The sequence below is a fragment of the Muscardinus avellanarius genome (assembly GCF_963383645.1).
Source record: "Muscardinus avellanarius genome assembly, chromosome: 12".
Taxonomy (NCBI): Eukaryota; Metazoa; Chordata; class Mammalia; order Rodentia; family Gliridae; genus Muscardinus; species Muscardinus avellanarius.
The window spans coordinates 30411393-30434674 of NC_137798.1; the positions used below are offsets into that span (position 1 = coordinate 30411393).

Here is a 23282-nt window from a genome sequence, read left to right on the forward strand (position 1 = left end):
TCTGTCTCCCTGTCTGTACTACCGCCCTGAACCTGACAGTAAAGATCAGGGTGTGTAGCTCTCATCTTGCTTAGGAGAGAAGCTAAAGCAAGGTAAGGCGGAGACTCTTGTGATGGAGTCCCACTTAGGGCTGGAAGGGTGGAGAGAGGTGGAGATCTGCCTTGAGGATCAACACCAGGCCACAGTTAACTAGAGCCAACACTGACCACCGTTTCCCTTTCTGGGTCCCAATCAAGGGACAGAATTGGGGTTGGGGTCGGGGGGAAGGTGGTGGGCTGAGCCAGCCCAGACTAGGCGCAGCCTGGGCAGCCTCCAGCAGGGCCCTTCCCTTCAGTGGTTCTTTGTGGCTAGGATGCGCACAGCGCCTGGGGTTTGGGGCCTGGGTTTGAAAGCAGCCCCCAGTTCGGCTCTAGTTTCAGCTCATGATGCCAATCCATCAAGGGTGGGTCAAGAGTGGAAGGAGCCCTCATAGATCTGCCCCACTGCTCTCTCTCTCTCTCTCTCTTTCTTTCACAGCGTTGCCAAGCAGGGCTGCCATGAACAGCTCCCCTGTGCCTCCAGCCCCGGGGGCGTCGCCAGCCCCGGCAGACCCGGACTCGAGTGGGGGCGGGGAGTCCGCGCGGTCCTTTCCTTCCTGCTTGGTCTCCAGCCCGGAGTTTCCCGCGGCCCAGCTTGGCCGGGCTCCCCACCCGGCTCTCCCTTAACCCTTTCCTCCGAGGGAAGGGGTGGTCGGCCGTGGAGGGAGCAGGGAGTCTGGTTCCACATCTCGAAAAAGGGTCCCTGAAACCCACTCTTCCCTACTCCCCTCACCCCGTCCTTCCATTCGAAAAGAGAGGCCGTGGAGGGGAATGCACGCGGACCCCCGGATTCCGGCTCTGGCCCCAAAGCTAGGGTGGAAGGCAGGGGCTCCCAGGGCCCTCCCGCCCTGGCTCTCGGCCTCCGCCTCCCGCGCCCCTTTAAGCGACCCAGCAGACGCCGTTTCTCCCGGAGGGGGAGAGGGGGGCGGGGGGGAGGTCGGCCGGTCCCACCCCCAGCTGCAGCCCCTGGCTGCAGGAGCCAGTCGCGGGAGCGGCGCGGCGAGGGTCGGAGCTCCGGAGGGAGCGCCGGCGGCGCGGGTGGGTCGCGGGCCGGGCGGGGCGGGCGGGGCGCCCCCCGCGGACCCCAGCAACGCCGCGTCTCCCTCTCCAGGGGCGGGCGGGGCAGCCATGCTCCTGTCCCGGGGCGAGCCCCCGGCGCAGGAGTGGTTCATGGTGCAGACCACCTCTAAGCCTCGGGTGCAGCGGCAGCGGCTGCAAGTGCAGCGGGTCTTCAGGGTGAGGCTGAGCGCCTTCCAGAGCCGCCCCGACGCCCCCTACTTCTGGCTGCAGCTGGAGGGGCCCCGGGAGAACACGGGCAAAGCCAAGGTAAACAGCTTCTCTCCTCCTCCCCAGCCGCCCCCTGCAGCCAGACCCGGGGTGGGGGGGTCCGCGTCCCCAGGAGCCCCCGGCCCGGACTGGGCGGTTGGCGGTGCAGGTACCCGCAGCTCTGACTCCCCTCCGCCCGCGCAGCCCTCGGGCTCCTTCCTCCTCTCCCTTCGACCCCTCCCCGGTCTCGCTGTCACTCGGTCCCTCGCGTCAGAAGTGGGGAGCCTGCGAAGCCTGTGTGTCCCTGGCGGGGCCCCAGTTTTCGCTGTCCTGATTTTCCATCCGAGGAGCAACTCAAAGCCCCACATTTTTGTGGTTTCTGCAACACGCCTCTTTGTTCTCCACCAAGACCCTGGAAGGCTACATCCTCTGTCTCACTAAATGGGGTAGGGGGGCTCCGAGTGCTGGGACTGGAGGGGCCCTTAGGGAGCCTGGAGCGATGATGCTGCGGTTTCACACATGAAACGTGAGCCTGGGGGGTCAGGTGGGTGTGGGGTGAGAGGCTGGACCGGAACCCAGGACCCCGGGCTCCCCGGCCCTCAGTCTCGGCGCCCTGGGCAGGCTCTTGCAGGGACCTGGGGTGGAGGCGGCTGCTCTTGAAGATGCTGGTGGCGGTGAGGGGAGGGGTTCCTGGAGGGGCGCCGGGCTTTCAGATGACAGGGCCTGCTGTGCGGGCTGGACGGGGGCAGGCCAGGCCGCAGCTCGCCTCTCACTCTCGCTGGCCTCTCCCAGCCTCTCCTCCCCGTGGGTGGGAGGGTTGCCATCCTCCAATCACGGCCAAGGTCTCCCTTTTCTTCAGACTCCCTTACCTTATCTCTGCCTGGTAGGAATGCCCTGGCTCCCTGTGCCCCAGACCACCTTCCCCCGTACCCCCACACCTGCACGCCACTGGGTCTTTCCCAGTCTCCTAACTGGTCCGAGCGGTGGGTGGGGAGGCGGAGGCGGAGGCGCCCGCAGGCGTTGAGGTGCTGGGTCAGCAGTTCTTCCAGCCCGGGCTGAGGTGTTGGGGGAGGGGAGGGGAGGGGAGGGGAGGGGAGGGGTGGGGTGTCTGCCTAGAGAACAGATGTGCAGGACTCCCTGAGAGTTTCAGAAGCTGGGATGGGGTCAGTTAAGGAAAGGAGCCTCTTGGGTTCTTAATTTTGTTGTTTTTGTTACTTTGTGTTACTGGGGATTGAACTCTGGGGCATTCTACCTCTGAGCTAAATCCTCAGCCCCATTTTATCTTTTATTTTGAAACAGGGTCTTGATAAATTGCTGAGGCTGGCTATGAACTTGTGATCCTTCTGTCTCAGCTTCCCAAGTATTGGGATTTTAGGCTTGCTCCACCATGCCTGGCTTGGGTAGCACTTTCTGAGATGCGCTACACCCCTTTGCAGCTTCTCCAGGTCCAACTCCCACTGATGACTCAGGGTTACTGTGTGTGTGTGTGTGTGTGTGTGTGTGTGTGTGTGTGTGTGTGTTGTGTTACTGGGGATTGAACCCACAGGTCTTCTACCTCTGAGCTACACTTCCAACCCTACTTTTTTTAAAAAAAATTTCCAGTACTGGGGATGGGACTCAGGGGCAAGCTATACCTCCAGCCTGATTTTTTATTCTCTTTCTTTCTTTCTTTCTTTCTTTCTTTCTTTCTTTCTTTCTTTCTTTCTTTCTTTTTTGCTGGTCTGGTGATGGAAACAGAAACATTCGAACTCAGAGCTACACCCCCTGCCCTAATTTTTTTTTATTCTTTATTTTGAAACAGGGTCTCACTAAGTTGTGGAGAGCCTCACTAAGTAGCTGAAGCTGTCCACGAACCACAATCCTCTGGTCTCCACCGCCTCCTTAATGCTGGGATTACAATCCTGCGCCACCATGCCTGATCTCTCTCTCTCTCTCTCTCTCTCTCTCTCTCTCTCTCTCTCTCTCTCTCTCTCTCGGTACTGGGGATGGAACCCAGGGGCATTCTACTCCTGAGCTACACCCCTCTTCCTACTTTTTATTCTTTATTTTGAAACAGGGTCTCACTGAGTTGCAAGGGACCTCACTAAGTAGCTGAAGCTGTCTGCAAACTGTGATCCTCCTGTCTCAGCCTCCCGAGTGCTGAGATTGCAAGTGTGCGCCACCACACTCGGCTTTATTCTTTATTTTTGAAACAGAGTCTCACTGAGTTGCAGAGTGCCTCACTGATGGTGGCCACAAACTTGGAGAACTTAGAGATTCTCCTGTCTCAGCCTCCCAAGTACTGAGATTACAAGAGTGTGACACCACGCCCAGCTAATTTTTTTTTTTTTTTTTTTTTTTTTTTTGCGGTACTGGGGATGGAGTCCAGAAGCATTCTATCTCTGGGATACATCCCCAGCCCTATTTTTTTTAATGGTTTATTTGAAAACAGGGTCTCACTAAGTTGCTGAGAGCCTCACTAAGTAGCTGAGGCTGGCTTCGAACCTGTGCGATCCTCCTGTCTCAGCCTCCCAAGCGCGGGGATTACAAACATGAGCCACCATGCCCAGCCAGCTTAGTATTTAAATTTTGAAGTTGCTGTCCCCTCCCTCGCCCAACCCCATGGCTCCCATTCCTTTAGGGAAAGGCACTATTGGAGATTAAGATGCAGTGGAAGGGAATTCTGGGTAACGCACTTCCTTATTCCTTCCTGATTGCACAGATGAACAAAAGGATAAATGTGTGGGCAGGAGGACGGGGAAGGTGGGGAGGGTAAGGCTTTGTCCCAGGGCTTAGTGAGATCTGGTCTTGTCACCAAATCACAGCCTGGAGAGAAGAGTGTGGTGGAGAGTTTGTGGCTGGGGTTTGTTACCTCCTAACTGGGCAGCCTAGCTATAATAAATAATTTGTCCCCTTGAGCCGTTTTCCTTATCTAAAACACAGAATATGCTGGGTGTGGTGGCGCACGCTTGTAATCACCCCCACCCCCACCCCCAGTTGGGAGGTGGAGACAGGAGGATCACGCAGGTTCGAAGCCAGCCGCGCTGGCTTAAGAGACCCTGTTTCCAAATAAAAAAATATAAAATAGGTCTGGGAGCCGGGCATGGTGGTGCATTCTTGTAATCCCCGCACTTGGGAGGCTGAGACAGGAGGATTGCGCAGGTTCGAAGCCAGCCTCACCTGGTTTAAGAGAGCCTGTTTCCAAATAAAATATAAAATAGGTCTGGGAGTGTAGCCCAGAGGTAGAAGGCCCCTGAGTTCCATCCCCAGTACCACCAAAAAAGAAAAAAAAAAAATAGGTCTGGGAGTGTAGCCCTAAGGTAGAAGGGCTTCCAGGAACCCCAGTACCACCACCAAAACAAACAAACAAACAAACAAACAAACAAACACAGAATATAATAATATCCCTTTCATGGAAGGTTGTAAGGGTCACCTGAAATAATGCGGGCCTAACTGCTTTTGCAAAATGTGGAGACCTCTGGGGGACAGACGTCAGGTGTTGTTGGTATTGACCAGCTGCATTGCTGAGCAAATCCTTTTTCCTCTCGGAGCCTTGGTCTCCTTGTTTGTAAAGTGAGAGGCTTGGGTCCAATGCTCTATGAACATTCCTTGAGTTTAAGGCTGTTTTGTGGTTTCCACACAGAGGTGGTGTGACTGATCCCACTACCAGCTGTGGGGTCAGAGACTCTTGTACTTCGATAATGGCCTCCTGCACACTGGCCTACTGGTAAAGAGAGTGTGTGAGGCTAGAGGTTGCAGGATTGGGGGAGGGGAGGGGTATCTTGTTTGGGATGCAGGATTGGAGGAGGGTGAAGAAGCATAGGAACTGAGCCAGGTGGTGGCCACACCTGTAATCCCAGTTCTTGGGGGTCTGAGGTAGAAGGAGTGCAGGTTTGAGGCCAGCCTCTAGATGAGACCCTCATCAGCTTAGGGAGACCCTGTTTCACAATAAAAACCCAAAGCGCTGGGGGTCGCACCCAGTCTGAGCTCGTTGCCCCTGTGATGACAGCTGTCATCTTAAAGCAGCGCCTCCAGCGTATTTAGTTGCCAGTGATGATTTGAGGATGAATAAACTCTGAGATTTCTCCTCGCTATAACTTCGGAGTTTGTCTTGCTTGTTCCCCACGTCGATCTTCATTTTTGATTTCCTTCCTTGATTTCCTGGAATACCGCTCTGCAGAGGTGCTTGAAAGGGAGGTGTGCTCGAATCCCAGATCCATAGGCAAGCAAAATTGGTTGATGTGCCTGGCTACATCTAGCGAGATGCAGCGACAGCAGGGTTTTTGCAGAGTTCTATAGGGGTAGGTAAACAGGAAACTTAGCAAGTGGAGCGCCAGGGCTGGGGGCAGATGACGAGCGGGTCAGGGTCGGGGATGGGTGCAGTGGATGCAGGAGGAGGAAGAGGGGGGCTGGATGGGGCATTGAGTGGAACCAACTGTTTTAGGATGTGGTTTGCGTTGTTTGCAACAAGGGCATGTTGCCCTCAATACAGTTTTGAGGCTTGGCTGGGCCTCTGTTTTTTTCTGACCTGGGGCCAGAACCTCTCAGTGCTATGGGTTTGAACATCCCCTTCAAAACAGGTTAGGATTTAATTGCCATGTAACAGTATTAAGATGGGGGTGATTAGTTCACCAGGGCTGTGCTCTCATGAGTGGGTTAATGCCATTATCAGGGAAGTGGGTTAGTTAGCACAAAATGCCCCCCTCACTCCTTTCTCTGTCTTGCCCATTCTTTTGCCTTTCTGCTGTGTGTGTGTGTGTGTGTGTGTGTATGAGCCATAACCTTAGCCCTATTTTTATTCTGAAGCAGGGTCTCACTGAGGCTGTTTCTTTCTTTTCTTTTTCTTTTTTTTTTTTTTTGCGGGTCTGGGGATGGAACCCAGAGGCATTTAACCTCCAAGCTACATCCCCTGCCTTTTTTTTTTTTTTTTTTTTTTTTGTGGTACTGGGGGTGGAACCCAGAGGCTTTCTACCTCCGGGCAACTCCCAGACCCATTTATATTTTTTTGGAAACAGGGTCTCACTAAGTAGCTGAGGCTGGCTTTGAATCTGTGCAATCCTCCAGTCTCAGCTTCCCAATCGCGGGGATTACAAGCATGCGCCACCACACCCGGCTGAGGCTACGTTTCTGAGGCCTTCTTTGAACCTGTGATCATCCTGTTTCAGCCTCCCAAGTACTGGGATTATAGACACGCGCCAGCATGCCTGGCCTTCTGCTGTTTTGACGCAGCACAGGGGACCTTGCCAGATGCCAATGCTGTGCTCTTGGACTTCCCAGCCTCTAGAACTATGAGCCACATAAACTTGGGAGGTCAAGGCAGGAGGATCGCAGGGTCATGGCTGGCCTCAGCAATGTAGTGAGGCCCTCAGAAATTTAGTGAGACCCTGTTTCAAAATAAATAAAATAAGCCGGCATGATGGCGCACACTTGTAATCCCTGCACTTGGGAGGGGGAGACAGGAGGATCGCGCAGGTTTGAAGCCAGCTGCGCTGGCTTAAGAGACCCTGTTTCCAAATAAAAAGTATAAAACAGGTCTGAGAGTGTAGCCTGGAGGTAGAAGGGCTTCCAGGAACCCCAGTACCATCAAAATAAATAAATAAATAAATAAATAAATAAATAAATAGGGCTGGGGATGTAGCTCAGAGGTGGAATGCCCCTAGGTTCAATCTCCTGTACAGAAAGAAAGAAAGAAAGAAAGAAAGAAAGAAAGAAAGAAAGAAAGAAAGAAAGAAAGAAAGAAAGAACAAGCCAGGCATTGTGGTACACGCTTATAATCCCAGCATTCAGGAGTCCGAGACAGGAGGATCCAGGTTCTCAGACAGCCTCAGCTACTTAGTGAGGCCCTCTGCAACTCAGTGAGACCTTGTTTCAAAATAAAGAATAAAAAAATAGGGCTAGGGGTATAGCTTGGAGGTAGAATGCTCCTGGGTTCCATCTCCCGTATTGAAAAAGAAAGAAAGAAAGAAAGCTGGGTGTGGTGGTACATGCTTGTAATTCCAGTTTTTGGGAGGATGAGACAGGAGGACTGCAGGTTTGAGGCCAGCCTCAATAATTTAGCCAGACCCTCAACAACTTAGTGAAATCCTCTTTCTTTCTTTCTTTCTTCCTTCCTTTCTTTCTTTCTTTCTTTCTTTCTTTCTTTCTTTTTTCTTTCTTTTTTTTTTTTTTCGGTGCTGGGGATGGAACCCAGGGGCATTCTACCGCTGAGTTACATGCCCAGCCCTATTTTTTTATTCTTTATTTTTGAAACAGAGTCTTACTGAATTGCAGAGGGCCTCACTAAGTAGCTGAGGCTGTCCTCGAACCGCGATCCTCCTGTTTCAGCCTCTTGAATGCTGGGATTACAAGCAGGTACCACCATGCCCAGGCTGTGAAATCCAGTTTCTAAAAAACAACAACAACAACAACAACAACAACAAAAGACCTGGGCATGGTGCTGCACACTTGTAATCCCAGTACTTGGGAGGCTGAGATGGGAGGATTGAGGACAGCCTCAGCTACTATGTGATGAGGCCTTTTGCAACTCAGTGAGACCCTATTTCAAAATAAAGAATAAAAAATAGGGCTGGGGGTGTAGCTTGGAGGTAGAATTCCCCTGGGTTCCATCCCCAGTACTGCAAAAAAAAAAAAAAAAAAAGAATAAAAAAATAGGGCTGAGGGTATAGCTCAGAGGTAGAATGCCCCTGGGTTCTATCCCCAGTACTTCAAATGTAATTAATTAATTAATTAAAAAAAAACAGAACTGAGGGCATAGCATAGAAGAAGAATGCCTCTCTCTGGATTCCATCTCCTGTACCACAAAACTAACTAAATAAATAGGGTTAGGGTATAGCTTGGAGGTAGAATGCCTCTGGGTTCAATCCCCAGTTAAAAAAGGGGGGGGCATATTTATACACCCCTGGAATGTCTGGGGCTGTGGAAGAAGCGAACCTTTCCCAAGCCCTTTTCCATAAATGTGGGGACTTGGTTAGCCAGAGATACAGAGGCCTTCCTTGTGGATAGATGTGTGTATCTGTGGGGCATTGCCCTGGACACTGGCCCAGCAACTTATCTCTTCCTCTGTCTCCACTGGGCAACAGTTGCCATAGTTACGGGTACAGGTTGTACTAGAGACCTTCTGGAGGGAGATTAAGCCCAAAGCCCAAGGATTACCTGGTAGTCACTCTATAGTCAACCAGAGGAGGTAGAAAGAGATTTTCTTTTTGAGTCAGGCAGACTTGCGCTGTGATTCTGGAGCAGTTCCTTTGAGTTCTGTGCCCTTGGGGAAGCTGAACAACCCTTCCAAGCCTGCAAAATAGATGCAGGTTGTGCCAGGAACCATCCTGTATGTATGCATCAGCTCACTAAAGCTACAATTAGCCTAATGAGGCAGGAATTACTATTATTACTATTATTATTAATTTTTATTATTTTGTGTGGGGCGTGCTGGGGATTGAGCCCAGGAGCATTGTACCTCTGAGCTACAGTCCTAGCACTTTTTTTTTTTTTTTAAATTTGGAAACAGGGTCTTGCTAAGTTGATGGAAGTCTCACTAGTTGCTGAGGCTGGCCTAGAACCTGCAATCCTCCTGTTTCAGCCTCCCAAATACTGAGATTACAAGCCACCACATCTGGCTACATGGGGACTATTGCCACCCCCATTTTACAGATGGGAAAACACAGGTGGAAGGGGGAGCATAAATAACTTGGCCCCTCTGCCCTAGTTCCTGACACCTGGAGAGTGCCCAGTAGTATATGGCCCTTTCCCTCCCCCTAGCTGTCATACAACTCTGGAATGCAGAGGAGGGATCACAGGTTTGAGACCAGACTCTGCAGTTTAGCAAGACTCAGCAGCCTAGGGAGACCTTGTTTCAAAGAAAAAAATAAAAAAGGACTGGAGGTGTAGCTTGTAGGTAGGGGCCCCTAGGTTCATTCAATCTCTAGTAACACACACACACACACACACACACACACACACACACACACACACCGAGGCTTTGAGAAAATGACAGATATCCCACAGTCCTAATCTATTGAGGCCAAGTTGGGATTCAAGCCAGATCTCTTGATTCCGAATCTAGGTCTCCCCCATTTTGTCACTATTCATTGAAAAGGAGTATGTATGTGAGGGTCAGAGAGAGCGGCTGGGCTGCGGCGGGAGCAGGCAGGGAAGGGCTCGTGCGTAGTGAGGGCCAGACGTCCGCCTGTAACTGGATGGCTTCCTCTTTTCCCTGTGCCCAGGAGTACCTGAAGGGCCTGTGCAGCCCGGAGCTATGGAAGGAGGTCCGCTACCCACCACTGCTGCACTGTGCTTTCCTGGGGGCCCAGGGCCTCTTCCTGGACTGCCTCTGCTGGAGCACCCTGGCCTACCTGGTGCCAGGCCCCCCTGGGTCCCTGATGGTGGGCGGGCTGACGGAGTCTTTCACCAAGATCCAGAACTGGCTGGAGGAGCTGGTGGCACGGCTGCGCTGGGGTCCTGCCCCTCTGCCGACCCCCAGGGGGATCTGGGAGGCTGAGGTGACGCGGGCCTTTGGGGCCTTGGTGTGGATCCGTGGGGACCAGTATGCAGGGGACCTGCTGCAGCTGCCCCCTGCGGTCCAGGAGCTGCTGCTGAGCCTGGTGCGGGATGCTGCCGGCAAGGAGGACATCATTGAGTGGCTCGGCTACTTTGGCATCTCCAGTGCCCACTCCTACCCAGAGATCCTCATCTGCCCTCCTCAGCAGCAGAAGAAAAGCCCGGCTGTGTTGTCCATGGGAGAGAGTCCTGGGTCTCTCCTGGAGACCTTCCAGAATGGGCGCCCAGAGAGTCCAAAGAAATTAACCAGCTTGGGAGCCAGTGGGTCCCTGCTCCCATTCCAGAGCACACAGAAGGAAACAGCTAACCAGCTGGTACGGTAAGTTCTAGAGAATGAATCTGGCTTCCCTGACCCCCTGTCCCAAGAAATAGTGGTAGGAGGTTTGAAACTGAACTGGCCTCTTTCCACCTTTTCAACAAACTTGGTCTTTCTGCAGGGTCAGTTCCAACTACCGAGGTGGTACAGACAGTGCTCGAGAGGAAGGGCCCGTGCCAGCCAGAGGCAGCCAGGACTCTGCAAACCACTCACAAGCCTTGGTGCAGCAAAGGCAGGTCCAGAGGGTGGGAGATAAGCCCCCCTTCCAGCCTCCGGTGTCAGTTCTGAGTGTGAGTCCATCCTGGAAGGCCTGGGCTCCCGGACCTGCCATTGGGCCCTTGTGGCCGGGGGCTATCGCTGCAACCTTCTGGAGGATCAATGAACTGCATTCTCTCCACCTGGCCTGGCTCCTGTCCCAGGCATGCTTAAATTTCTCCTTCTGGCAAAGGCCACTGGGCCCCATCCAGCTGAAGCTGCCAGGGCAGAATCCTTTGCCTTTAAATCTGGAATGGAAGCAGAAGGAGCTGGCTGCTCTGCCCAGTGTGGAAAGCCCCGCTTGTGGACCAGATGGGAGGCTGGGAGGAGATGTAGCCCTACAGAATTGCTCGAGGCCAGAGGACCCACCCAAAGTCATGAGTTTGTTAGTGGTTCCCAGGGACTCTGGTGTAAAGGACAAGGGTAGCTCAGTACTTCCACAGATAGGGTCACCTTTGTCCTCCGTACCCCAATTACAAGCTGGAGAAGAGCCAGGGGATCAAGGAAGTATGCCATTGAATTGCAAGGGGCTGGAAAAGGGGTCCTCTCTAACACCAGCTACACAGCAGGGGAAGCCCATAGTTCAAGGGAGGCCCGTGGCTCCTGGGGGGCTGACAGTCCAGTCAGAACCTGAAGCTCAAACAGTGCCTGAAACACTCAAAGTGCCCCTGGCTGCAGCAGAACCCAAAGCTGCAGACCCACCCCTAACCCAAGGGCCACCTGCCGCTACCCAAGTGCCCCCAGACCCCGTGATGCCGGCAGCACACGCAGAGCCTGCAGCTCCCAAAGTGCCTTCAACTTCAACAAAGCCAGCAGTGCAGATGGCGACCACAGCTCACAAAGCAGCCGAGGGTCACCCGGCCTCAGCAGCTCAAGCCTCGTCTACAACCCAGAAAGCTCCCATGGCTCAGAAGGGACCTGCAATTAGGACACCACCTGCAGGACCCCAGACACCCAAAGCTCAAGCCGCATCTAAAACAGGATCCACAGCTCCCAAAGTACCTGCAGCTCCCAAAACATCTGCGACCCCCAAAGTAGCTGCAAACTCTAAAGCATGCAAAGCTCCCAAAATGCCTGCAGCCCAGAAGGCACCCACAAATGCAGGGTCAACATCGGATGTAGCCAAACTTCTGAGTGAGGCCCAGCCTTCATCAAGGGGCAGCGTCTCCTTACCCAAGGGCCAGGGGGTGGCTCGAAGGCAGGGTCCCCAGCCCAGCAGCACTTTGGCCCCCAGCGGTAAGCATCCGTTCCTGATGGAGGGGATCTTGGGAGCTTGGGAGGGGACCCCGAGGCAGCCACTTCGCCACCAGCAGGCAAACAGCACAGTGACCAGCTTCCAGAGGTACCACGAAGCTCTGAACACACCCTACGAGTTGAACTTGTCGGGGGAACCTGGGAACCAGGAGTTGCGGCGAGTGATCATTGATGGCAGCAGTGTGGCCCTGGTGTGAGTAGCCATGGCGTGGGGAGGGCAGGGAATGCTAGTTCCTGGGGAGAGCATCCCTGGGCAGTGGAGTGTGGGCACCCTTCCTGACTCTCATATGGGTGGCAGAGGGTTCAGTGGGGAGCTGGGTGCAATGGCACACACCAGTAACCCCAGTACATGAGAGGTTGAAACAGAAGGATCACAGGTTTCGAAGCTGGCCTCAGCAACTTATTGAGACCCTATTTTCAATTTCCAAATAAAATTTGGAAATAAAATTTCAATTTCCAATCCTATTTCCAAATAAAAAAATAGTTATTGCTGAAGGTAGAATGCCCCTGGGCTCAATTCCCAGCACCTCAAAAACAAACAAACAACAAATGGGGAATAGATAAGAGGGAAGTGGCAGTTGTGTGGCCACTGCCCTCCAGGCTGTGCACTGACTCCTCAAGGCAGCCCTGCCAGGGGCCAGGGCTGGTTTTTGGTAGATGCAGAAATAGGTTAGAATGAGGACTTCTGCCTAGCATCCCTGAACTACCAAGGGCTCAGCTGGCTTTGGGTTTAGCTCTGTCCACTGTCAAGCCCATGATCTTCCCAGGCTAGTTTCTAAACATTCGTTCCCAACTCCAAGGCCCAGCTCAGATACCCTCTCAAGCTCTTTTGAACCGCACTGTCCTTTAGAGTTTGCCCTCCCTGCACACTGTTCACTGCTGTAGAGATATTCGGGAGAAATACACACAAGACTGCTTAATTTAGGCAGGTGTGGTGGTGGCACATGCCTGTAATCCCAGTATTTAGGAGGCTGAGACAGGAGGATTGCAGGTTCGAAGCCAGCCTCAGCAACTTAGTGAGACCTCTAGCAACTTAGCAAGACTTTGTTTCAAAAATAAAAATTAAGCCAGGTGTAGTGGCTCATACTTGTAATCCCATTACTTGGGAGGCTGAGATAGGATTGCAGGTTCACAACTAGCCTTAGTAACCTAGTGAGGCCCTTCACAACTTAGTGAGACCCTGTTTCAAAATAAAGTAATAAACCAGGTGTGGTGGAGCACGTTTGTAATCCCAGCATTCGGGAGGCTGAGACTGGAAGATCGTGGTTCGTGGACAGCCTCAGCGACTTAGTGATGCCTTCCACAATTTAGTGAGATCCTGTTTCAAAATAAAGAGTAAAAAATAGGGCAAGGGGTATAGCTTGGAGGTCAAATACCCCTGGGTTCCATCCCCAGACTCTCAAAAAAATAAAATAAGATAAAATAAAATAAAATAACAAGCTGGGCGTGGTGGCGCACGCTTGTAATCCCAGCATTTGGGAGGCTGAGACAGGACAGCCTCGGCTACTTAGTGAGGCCCTTTGCAACTCCGTGAGACCCTGTTTCAAAATAAAGAATAAAAAATAGGTCAGGGAGTGTAGCTTGGAGGTGAATGCCCCTGGATTCCATCACCAGACCCTCAAAAAAAAAAAAAAAATAAGCTGGGCGTGATGGCACACACTTGTAATCCCAGCATTTGGGAGGCTGAGACAGGAGGATCCTGATTCGCAGACAGCCTCAGCTACTTAGTGAGGCCCTTTGCAACTCAGTGAGACCCTGTTTCAAAATAAGGGATAAAAAATAGGACTGGGGGGTGTAGCTCAGAAGTAGAATGCCCCTGGGTTTCATCCTCAGTACTGCCAATAAATAAATAAATGAATAAATAAGTAAATAAAATAGAGCTAAGGGTGTAGCTCAGAGGTAAATAAAAATAAAACAAGGGCTGAGGAGTGTAACTCAGAGGCTCAGAGGTAGAATGCCCCTGGGTTAAGTCCTCAGTACAAAAAAAAAAAAAAAAAAAGACTAATTTGCCACATGATGTAGTATCTGTGTTGTATTGAACACAATACGTGTTCAGGGATTTTGCTCTGAGGGGAGGGGCTGTCTTCCTCTGTTCTGCCTGGCAGTTCACCCAGCATTTGCTCACAACACGCTTGGGGGGCGTAGGGAAGGGGAAGGCGTCGCGGCGTCTGGTGCTGGGCTGGCCCCTGGCGTGGCCTGTGTGCTGCCCGGGCTGGCTCTGCGATGCTCCGAGAGCGGGGAGGGGTGGTGGAGCCATGCCCTCGCTCTCCCTCCCTCGCCCACAGGCATGGCCTCCAGCACTTCTTCTCCTGCCGCGGCATCGCCATGGCCGTGCAGTATTTCTGGAACCGGGGACACCGAGAGGTCACGGTATTTGTGCCCACCTGGCAGCTGAGGAAGAACCGGCGGGTGCGAGGTGAGGTGGCCGCGGCCCGCCCAGCTCCTCCGCATCAGCACTTTGCTTCCCCAGCCTTGCCACCGCGCCCTCCCGTGCCCTTCCTCTGACCATGTCTGTCTTTCACCCCCAGAGAGCCACTTCCTGACGAAGCTCCACTCACTCAAGATGCTCTCAATCACGCCCTCCCAGCTGGAGAATGGCAAGAAGATCGCCACCTATGACTACAGGTGCGCTGCTCCCGCCTCTCTGCCGGGCTCAGGGCTTGGGGCCAGATGGAGTGTCTGGTGCCTCCTGCCCCATCCTCTTGAGAGCAGAATCATCAGGGGGTCATGTCCTAGAGGATGGGGTGGGGCACAAGAGAGCAGAGGGCTCCAGGTCAGCTCTACCCAAGCCCAAGGTCCCTCCTGACTTTGGGTCTCTGGAGCTCTTTCCCGGAGTTAACTGGCTTTTGTCCCCCGGGGCTGTGGGCCCACATAACTGCATTGGACTGGCAAAGCCCCATGCTTTGCGTGAGCGTCACAGGTCCCCAGGCTTTTGGGTGCCAGTCTGGGTTGAAGTTTGTGTCTTGGGAACTGCTTCAGTCTTTTCCTTCTAAGCCCTGGCACTGGAAGGAGGTATGGCGATGGCTCTGGGATGGAGCTAGGCTGACCTGGTCTCACCTAAGCCCTGAGTTCCTGTCCATCTCAAGCACCCGCTCCTCAGCATGGCTGAACCAGTGTGCCCAGAGAAGCCTGTGACTTTGCCTCCAAAACGCAGCCTCTCCCAGCAAGGAAGGCCCTGGCCCTGGGCTGGAGTTGATGCTGGGCAGACAGAGGGCGTGGCCTCACCTAGGCACTTCCCAGGCTGCCCGAGGAGAAATTCTGTTTCTCCTTCACTTTCCCCAAGCCCTGACATCCACCCAGCCTTAGGGCCCAAGAAGAGCCGGACAGGACTGTTAGCTCACCCTTGGCTGAGGTCTTCACGTGTCTCACCTGGGTCTGAGGGAAGGCAGATTTTCTGCAGAAGGCCCCTCTGCCTGGCACACGGGAAAGAGCATGCTTGGGGTAGCTGGGATGAAGGTCTTCAGGGACTGCTGAGAAGGAGGCAGTCTTTGTTTTCTTTCCTAGTAACAGCCCTCCTTAGAGGAGAGGTGAGCCTTGGAAAATGGTTTTGTTTATATATGTGTTTTGTTTTTGTTTGTATATGTGTTAGCATATATGTGTATGTATGTCTTGGTATGCAAATGGATGTTGTGCAGTGGTGAAGGAATTGGAATATTTGTGCATACCTGTGTGGCAGGCACTGAGCTGGACACTTAAATTCACTGCCTTTTTCAGTTTAATTCTCAAGGTAGCGTGGAACAGAAACTGAAGCCATAAATATGCATGTGTGACTATGCACGAGTGTGTGCGTTTCTGTGTCTGATAGGGCCGTGTGCTTGTGTACATAGTTGGGCTGTGTGCATCCAGGCACACTCTTCCAGGGGGCTGCTGGTGGTCCCAGATGGCTGCACAGAGGAGGGATGTACTCCGGAGCCCTGGCTCCCTGACTGTAGGGCACAGTGCTTGTCTAACACACCTCTCTGTGGAGTTACTAGTTCAAGTTCCTAGAGGATCCGGAAAGCGAGTGGGATGGTTCCTGGGTTGTGAGTGACTCCCCCTTGCCTTTGCAGGTTCATGGTAAAGTTGGCGGAGGAGACAGATGGCATCATTGTCACCAATGAGCAGATTCACATCCTGATGAATAATTCCAAGAAACTAATGATCAAAGATCGGTGAGGCAGCCCCCTTGGGGCTTCAGCCGCTCCTTCCCCTCGATGTCAGGCAGCCCCTGGCAGGGGACATTTTGGGGCAGGGAGAGGGGCCGTGGTGTAAGGCTCGCCAACACCTGCTGGGGGACCGGGGTCTCAGCCCCATAGAGGAACCAGGCAGCAACAGGGTGTGGGTGAGCTGAGGGCTCATCGATGACCGGGCCCTTTCTCTCCCGGGTCCAGCCTGCTGCCCTTCACCTTTGCGGGGAATCTCTTCATGGTACCAGATGACCCCCTGGGCCGTGATGGCCCCACCTTGGATGAGTTTCTGAAGAAGCCAAACAGGTAATAGGTCAGGCCTCCCCTGCCTCCCTGGCCCTCCTGGAACTGATCAGAAACTTCTCTTTAGCACTAGCCAACATTTTTCTACTGCTTACTAATGAAGAATGATTTGACTTTTTTGTGTCTTTATGCTTCTACATATATGGGCGTGTCCATAAACCACATACAGTATGGCGTGAACATTTTACATACATACTTTAATACTATACATATTCTTCTACAACTGGCATTATGTTCAACATTTCATTATTTTTTCAGGTGTATACTAAATCATGTAGCCCATTCTAGTGGCCATGTATTCAGTTACATAAGTCCCACATAATAGATGTACTGGTTCTCTGGTTGAGGACCATTTGACTGTTTCCCTTTTACACTGTTGGTTCCAATGTGGCAGTGAACAGGCTCATTCTCATTCCATTGTGTCCAGGGGGCACCGTGTCTAGAGCATGTGCTATCATGTTTTTATTTATTTATTTTTTTTTGCGGGTCTGGAGATGAAACCCAGGGGGCATTCGACCTCCGAGCTACACCTCCTGCCCTGTTGTTTTTTTTTTTTTTAATTCTTTATTTTGAAACAGAGCTTCACTAAGTTACGGAGGGCCTCACTAAGTAGCTGAGGCTGTCCGTGAACCGCGATCCTCCAGTCTTAGCCTCCCGAATGCTGGGATTGCAAGTGTGTGCCACCACGCCCGGCTGAGCTATCATGTTTATTATCTCCTTTTGTCTTCACGACTTGGGTGAGGGATAAGTGACCATTCTTATTTATTTATTTATTTATTTATTTATTTATTTATTTGTGGGTCTGGGGATGGAAGCCAGGGACATTTGACCTCCAAGCTATACCCCCTGCCCTATTTTTTATTCCTTATTTTGAAACCGGGTCTCGCTGAGTTGCAGAGGGCCTCGCTAAGTAGCTGAGGCTGTCCGCGAACCGCGATCCTCCAGGTCTCAGCCTCCCGAATGCTGGGATTATAAGCGTGCGCCACCGCGCCCGGCTGACCATTCTTATTTTATGGATGAGAAATTTGAGACTCGAGTAACTTTGCCAGAGCACTTTGTTGGTTGTGGCAGAATTAGTTTGTAGTAACTCTGATCCAGCAGGGTGTAGAGGGTCCTGCTTCTAGGGCCAGCCTCATTCACCAGTTGAGAAGTGAGGATGAAGTGCATTTTCTGTGTGATGGGCTCCCTCTCTGGTCTCCGCTTCTCCCTGTGTGATGGGCTCCCCCTCTGGTCTCCCCTTCTCCCCTGTGTGATGGGCTCCCCCTCTGGTCTCCACTTCTCCCCTGTGTGATGGGCTCCCCCTCTGGTCTCCGCTTCTCCCCTGTGTGATGGGCTCCCACTCTGGTCTCCGCTTCTCCCTGTGTGATGGGCTCCCCCTCTGGTCTCCACTTCTCCCCTGGGATGCCCATCCTGGAGCAACTTGTGAGCTGCCAGTTATCTTTTATTAAACCATTGGTTTAAAGCTAGTTTAAATGTGTCTGGGTCAGTGGGGTTTTGATTTGATGAGCCTTCAAAGCACAGGTGAATCTTTCATGTTGAGGTCCGGCAGATGTGGGGGTAAGAGCAAGTGTTTGCTGGAAGGGACCTGGCTGAGCCCATCCGGTGCAGGAGGCTGGCACCTGGCCCAGCCTCAGGGTTACTCAGGGATAGGATGAGGCGCTGTGGGTGTTACTCACAGCTGTGTCCTTGCCCTTGATGACCTCCGGAGCGGGGCTGCCCCTCTCCTTTTACCTGTTTTTGTGTAGGTTGGACATGGACATCGGCAACTTCCTGAAGGTATGGAAGACCCTTCCTCCCAGCTCAGCCAGCATCTCTGAGTTGAGTGATGATGCTGACCCTGGGTCCCTGGAGGATCTGCAGAGTTTGGAAGAAGCCAGGGAGGAGGAGAAAGAGAAGGAGGAGGAGGAGAAAGAGAAGGAGGAGGAGGAGAGGCAGGAGGAGGAGCAGGGGGAAGGGCAGGGGTGTCCGCAGCCAGCCGAGAAGGATGACCGTGACTCTTCAGCATTCTCAGCCGAGTGTCCTTCCCTTTCTGAGGAAATCCTCCGGTGTCTCAGCCTCCACGACCCCGCTGACGGGGCCCTAGACATCGATCTCCTGCCAGTGCTGGGCTCTCCCTCCCTGGGCATCCCCTGGGATGGGAAGGCTCCCTGCCAGCAGGTGCTGGCCCAGCTGGCCCTGCTGACCATCCCCAGCAACTTCACCGCACTCTCTTTCTTCATGGGGTTTATGGACTCCCACCGGGACGTCATCCCCGACTATGAAGCCCTCGTGGGCCCCCTGCACAGCCTCCTCAAGCAGAAGCCAGACTGGCAGTGGGCCCAGGAGCATGAGAAGGCCTTCCTGGCCCTGAAGCGAGCCCTGGTGTCTGCCCTCTGTCTGATGGCCCCCAACCCCCAGCTGCCCTTCCTCTTGGAGGTGATGGTGAGCCAGGTGGCCCTGACGGCCACCCTCCACCAGGAGCACGCCGGGAGGAAGCTCCTCGTCGCCTACACCTCGAAGCCCCTCCTCCCCGATGAGGAAGGCCAGGGCCCCCAGTCAGGAGGCGACAGCCCCTACGCTGTGGCCTGGGCCCTCAAGCATTTTTCCCGCTGCATTGGCGACACCCCAGTGGTTCTAGACCTTTCCTATGCCTCGCGGACCACCGCAGACCCTGAGGCTAGAGAGGGTTGCCGGGTTTCTGAAGCGTGGTTGATCCGATGGTCCCTCTTGGTACAAGACAAAGGCAAGAGGGCCCTGGAGCTGTCCCTCCTCCAGGGCCTGCTGGGGGAGAACCGCCTGCTGACGCCCGCCTCCTCCATGCCTCGCTCTTTCCAGGCCCTGCCTCCCTTCTCTGACCTGTCCACGTTTATCTGCATCCACATGTCAGGCTATTGCTTCTACCGCGAGGACGAGTGGTGTGCTGGCTTCGGTCTCTATGTCCTGTCTCCCACCAGCGCCCCTGTCTCCCTCTCCTTCTCCTGCTCCCCGTACACACCCACCTATGCCCACCTGGCGGCCGTGGCCTGTGGCCTGGAGCGCTTCGGCCAGTCCGACCTCCCGGTGGTTTTCCTCACCCACTGCCACTGGATCTTCAGCCTCCTCTGGGAGCTCCTGCCCCTCTGGAGGGCCCGGGGCTTCCTCTCCTCGGATGGGGCTCTGCTACCTCACCCCGGCCTGCTCTCCTACATTATATCCCTCACTTCTGGTCTCTCGTCGCTTCCCTTTATCTACAGAACCTCCTACCGGGGCTCTCTGTTTGCCGTGACAGTGGATACCCTGGCCAAGCAGGGTGCCCAAGGGGGTGGGGAGTGGTGGAGCTTGCCAAAGGATGTACCAGTCCCTGTAGTGCCTACCCACCCTATGGGCAGAAAGCCCAACTTGCTGGCGTTACAGCTGAGCGATGGCGCCCTGGCTGAGATCATTGCCAAGCTGCAGGCCGGGCAGAAGTTATCTGGCTCCTCCCCCTTCAGTTCCGCCTTCCACTGGCTCAGCCTTGACCAGGAGAGTGGCGTGCTTATGTTCAAGGGAGACAAAAAGCCCAGGGTGTGGGTAGTCCCGAGGCAGCTCCGGAGGGATCTGATTTTCTCCGTGCATGACCTCCCCGTGGGGGGCCACCAGAGGCCAGAGGAGACCTACAAGAAGTTGCGGTTGCTGGGCTGGTGGCCTGGCATGCAGGAGCATGTGAGGGATTACTGCAGGAGCTGCTTGTTCTGCATCCCCCGAAATCTCACGGGCAGTGAGCTGAAGGTGATCGAATCACCGTGGCCTCTCAGGTCGACCGCCCCTTGGTCGAACCTGCAGATCGAGGTGGTGGGTCCGATCACTGCGAGCGAGGAGGGCCACAAGCACGTGCTCATCGTGGCTGACCCCCACACCAGGTGGGTGGAGGCGTTCCCGTTGAAGCCCTACACGCACACGGCGGTGGCCCAGGTGCTGCTTCAGCACGTGTTTGCCAGGTGGGGTGTTCCTGTGAGGCTGGAGGCTGCCCAGGGCTCCCAGTTTGCCCGGCATGTCCTGGTGAGCTGTGGACTGGCCCTGGGCGCCCAGGTGGCCACCCTGAGCAGGGACCTCCAGTTCCCCTGCCTGGCGAGCTCAGAGGCCTACTGGGAGTTCAAGAGGGCCCTGAAGGAGTTCATCTTCCTGAATGGCAAGAAGTGGGCGGCCTCCCTGCCCTTGCTGCACCTGGCCTTCAGGGCCTCCTCCTCGGAGGCCACGCCGTGCCAGGTCCTGACTGGGGGTGAGGTGAGGGTGAGCGAGCCCCTGTGGTGGGAGATGAGCAGCGCAAACATTGAGGGGCTCAAGATGGACGTCTTTCTGCTCCAGCTGGTCCGGGAGCTGCTGGAGTTCCACGGGAGGGTGGCTGAGAAGGCGGGCGAGAAGGCGGACAACAGGCGTTTCAAGCGGGAGAGCCAGGAGAAGGAGTGGAACGTGGGGGACCAGGTCCTCTTGCTGTCCCTCCCCAGGAACGGCAGCAGTGCCAAATGGGTGGGCCCCTTCTATATTGGGGACCGGCTGAGCTTGTCTCTCTACAGGGTATGGGGCTTCCCGACCCCAGATAAGCTGGGGTGCATCTACCCCAGCAGTCTGATGAGGAGCTTTGCCAAGAGTGGCACGCCGCTGACCTTCAGGGTCTCGGAGCAGTGAGCGGGAGCACTGGGAGCCCCTGCCCCAGGGTCCTGGGTTTCTGCTGCTAGGCTGCCCCCGCTCCACAGTGTGCTCTGGGCTCTTTGTGGTCCTCACTTGTGCCTTTTATAGAGAAGTTACTTTACAAAGTTTTGCTGTGTTGCCTTGAGCTAGGGACCAGTGGCCCTATAGAAACATCCCCATTTTGGGGTATTTGGAGAATTTGCCAAAGGCTGTCAAATAAAAGCTTCTGGTAATTTTACACTGGGGAGTAAAAGTCCCCTTACTAAAGTAGGTCAGACTCAGAATCTTCCCCAAGTATCTTCTTGTCCTTTTACACACATACAGGTGTACAGTGTTATATGCACACATTCACACATACCATATATATATATATATGTAGCAGGGATTGGACCCAGGTACCCTCTACCACTGAGTTATACCTCTAGTCCTTTTATCTCATTTTGAGACAGGGTCTCACTAAATTACTGAGGCCAGCCTTGAACTTGCAATCCTCCTGCCTCAGCCTTCTGAGTAGATGGTATTACAGGTGTGTACCACTGTACCTGGCCCACACCCCAGAATCTTATACCTGGCTGTCTTAACCAGGAAACTGTGGCTCTGGACCTCAAAGTTGGAACCACAGCCCTTTCTCAAACAGAAACCTCAAATACGGGTGTAACCCTCCACCTGTGCATTCCGGAAGCCTTTGCCCTTGGGGTTGTACTGGCGCAAACCCACAAGGGCTTTGGGGAGCAGCTAGCTCCCCAGCCTTATAGTCAGCTTTCTTCGGCCAAGATCAGCCTTCCTAGCTGTCAAGGAACGGCTGGCAGTCACCCTGGGCCTCTGGGCGGGAGGATGGCCCGCCAGGAGCCACCCGCCTGTCAGCACAGGCAAGGCAGGAGTTGCAGATGAGTTGGCCTACCTCATTTACTCTAGCTGATGGAGACAGCTCTTGACCCCTCCTTTGACAGTGTCTACCCCACAAGAATCAAGGGTCGTGATGCCGAGTATGGCATCTACCTGAAGAGCTGCTTCTACTAGGGGCGCTGGCTCTGTGGGGCAGGGTGGGGCATCTGAAACTCTCTGGCTCTGTGGGGCAGGGTGGGGCATCTGAAAGGAGCAGCCTGGCACGCTGCCAGTGCTGGTGTAGCTTAACCTCCCAACCACTCCCCCCCCCTCCACTCCTTCAGGCCTCACCGTTCCTTGTATCCTGAGCCCCTGCATGGCGTGTGATTGCTTTGTCTGGATCACCCTCTCCCACCCACTCCACCCTGGCCCCCAGTCCTCTGGATCTGCCTTCTGTGTAGCGGGAGCCCTGAGCTCCTTGGCCGTGCTCTGCACAGCTCACTCTCATGCTGAGTTCCTCACAGGCTTACACCCGCCCACCCCTCTGATTGCTGCCTCTGGGTGGAGACCAGCACCGTGCCTCTGGCTGGCCCCCCGCAGGGCTTCATCCCTCCAGAACCCACCCTGGTGCGGCTGCCCCAAGCACTTGGTGTTGCAGAGCACTGGAGTCTGGAGAACTCGCCATCCAGTCCAGCCTGCTTGTTTTATGAAAGAGGCCCCGAGAAGTAAAGCAACTTGCCCAAAGCCACATAGCTACTTGACGGCAGATTCGGGATGGATGAGGATTAGTTTCTTGACTTCTCGTTCACTAGGAAAAGGGTCTGGCAGCAGGTTTAAGCAAGAGGCTCCCTCACAATCCCATACCCACATTCCTCCCAGCTTCCCATTTTCCAGCTCAAACTCCCTGGATATTTTCCTTGAGCCAATTCCACCTGTTGATCCTGACCAGGAATGAGTGATTTTGTGACAGCTGAGAAACTGAAAGGTTGGCTGTAGGATTTTTAGCAGGTACAGCACTGGCTCACCCCCACCCTTTGTCCTTTCTCTTCCTCTTCTCTCTAGTGGTACATCCAGCCTTACTCTCTTGCCTCCTGACCTGCGTGTATTCCTCCCGTTAATTGCATTTTTTTTATCCTATATCTTAAGTGGATTTTTCATCCTATTTGTCAATAAAGGTATCAAACGAGTCAATGTTCAGTTATTTTTCTTAGCTTCAGGCTCAATTGGGGAGCAGGGAGGGCTGGTTGTCGTGGGGCATGGCTGTTACTGAGGCAGACTTGCAGACCCCAAGGCTTGGATCGTGCCTTTTCAAGACCAGCTGGCTCAAGCTCCTTCTGTTCAGATGAGGAGACCAGGTGCAGCACGCTTGAGGCTCCTTTGCTGGCTTCCGGCAGAGTGGGGTCGGGAGAATGCCATCGGCGCCCAACAAGCATAACTCACATTGAAAACCCCATAGATACCGACTGTTCTGAAATGTTATAACTATGTGGCCATTTTCCTGATGCCTCAGTTTCCCATCTGTAAAATAGAGGGCAACGATTCCTGAGCTATGTGAATGTATGAAAATTACATGAAACAATCTGTGCGAACAGGCCGACGTGTTGCTGGGGGCTGAGTAAACACTCATCGTGCTCGCTGGTGTAACTCCTCTCCCTGCCCAGG

General features: G+C 53.9%; 1 protein-coding gene across 1 annotated transcript; it reads left to right on the plus strand.

Moving 5' to 3' along the window:
• Nucleotides 1–536: 536 nt before the first annotated feature.
• Nucleotides 537–21815, plus strand: NYNRIN (NYN domain and retroviral integrase containing; the record flags this gene model as incomplete). The annotated part of the gene is made up of 13 exons (XM_080707111.1): nucleotides 537–600; nucleotides 1035–1115; nucleotides 1189–1403; nucleotides 9542–10194; nucleotides 10313–10481; nucleotides 11760–11893; nucleotides 13986–14116; nucleotides 14229–14325; nucleotides 15750–15851; nucleotides 16071–16172; nucleotides 17915–17945; nucleotides 18204–20788; nucleotides 21746–21815. 13 exons carry the CDS (start codon nucleotides 537–539, stop codon nucleotides 21813–21815), a joined length of 4434 nt encoding a protein of 1477 aa, XP_080563237.1.
• Nucleotides 21816–23282: the final 1467 nt, after the last annotated feature.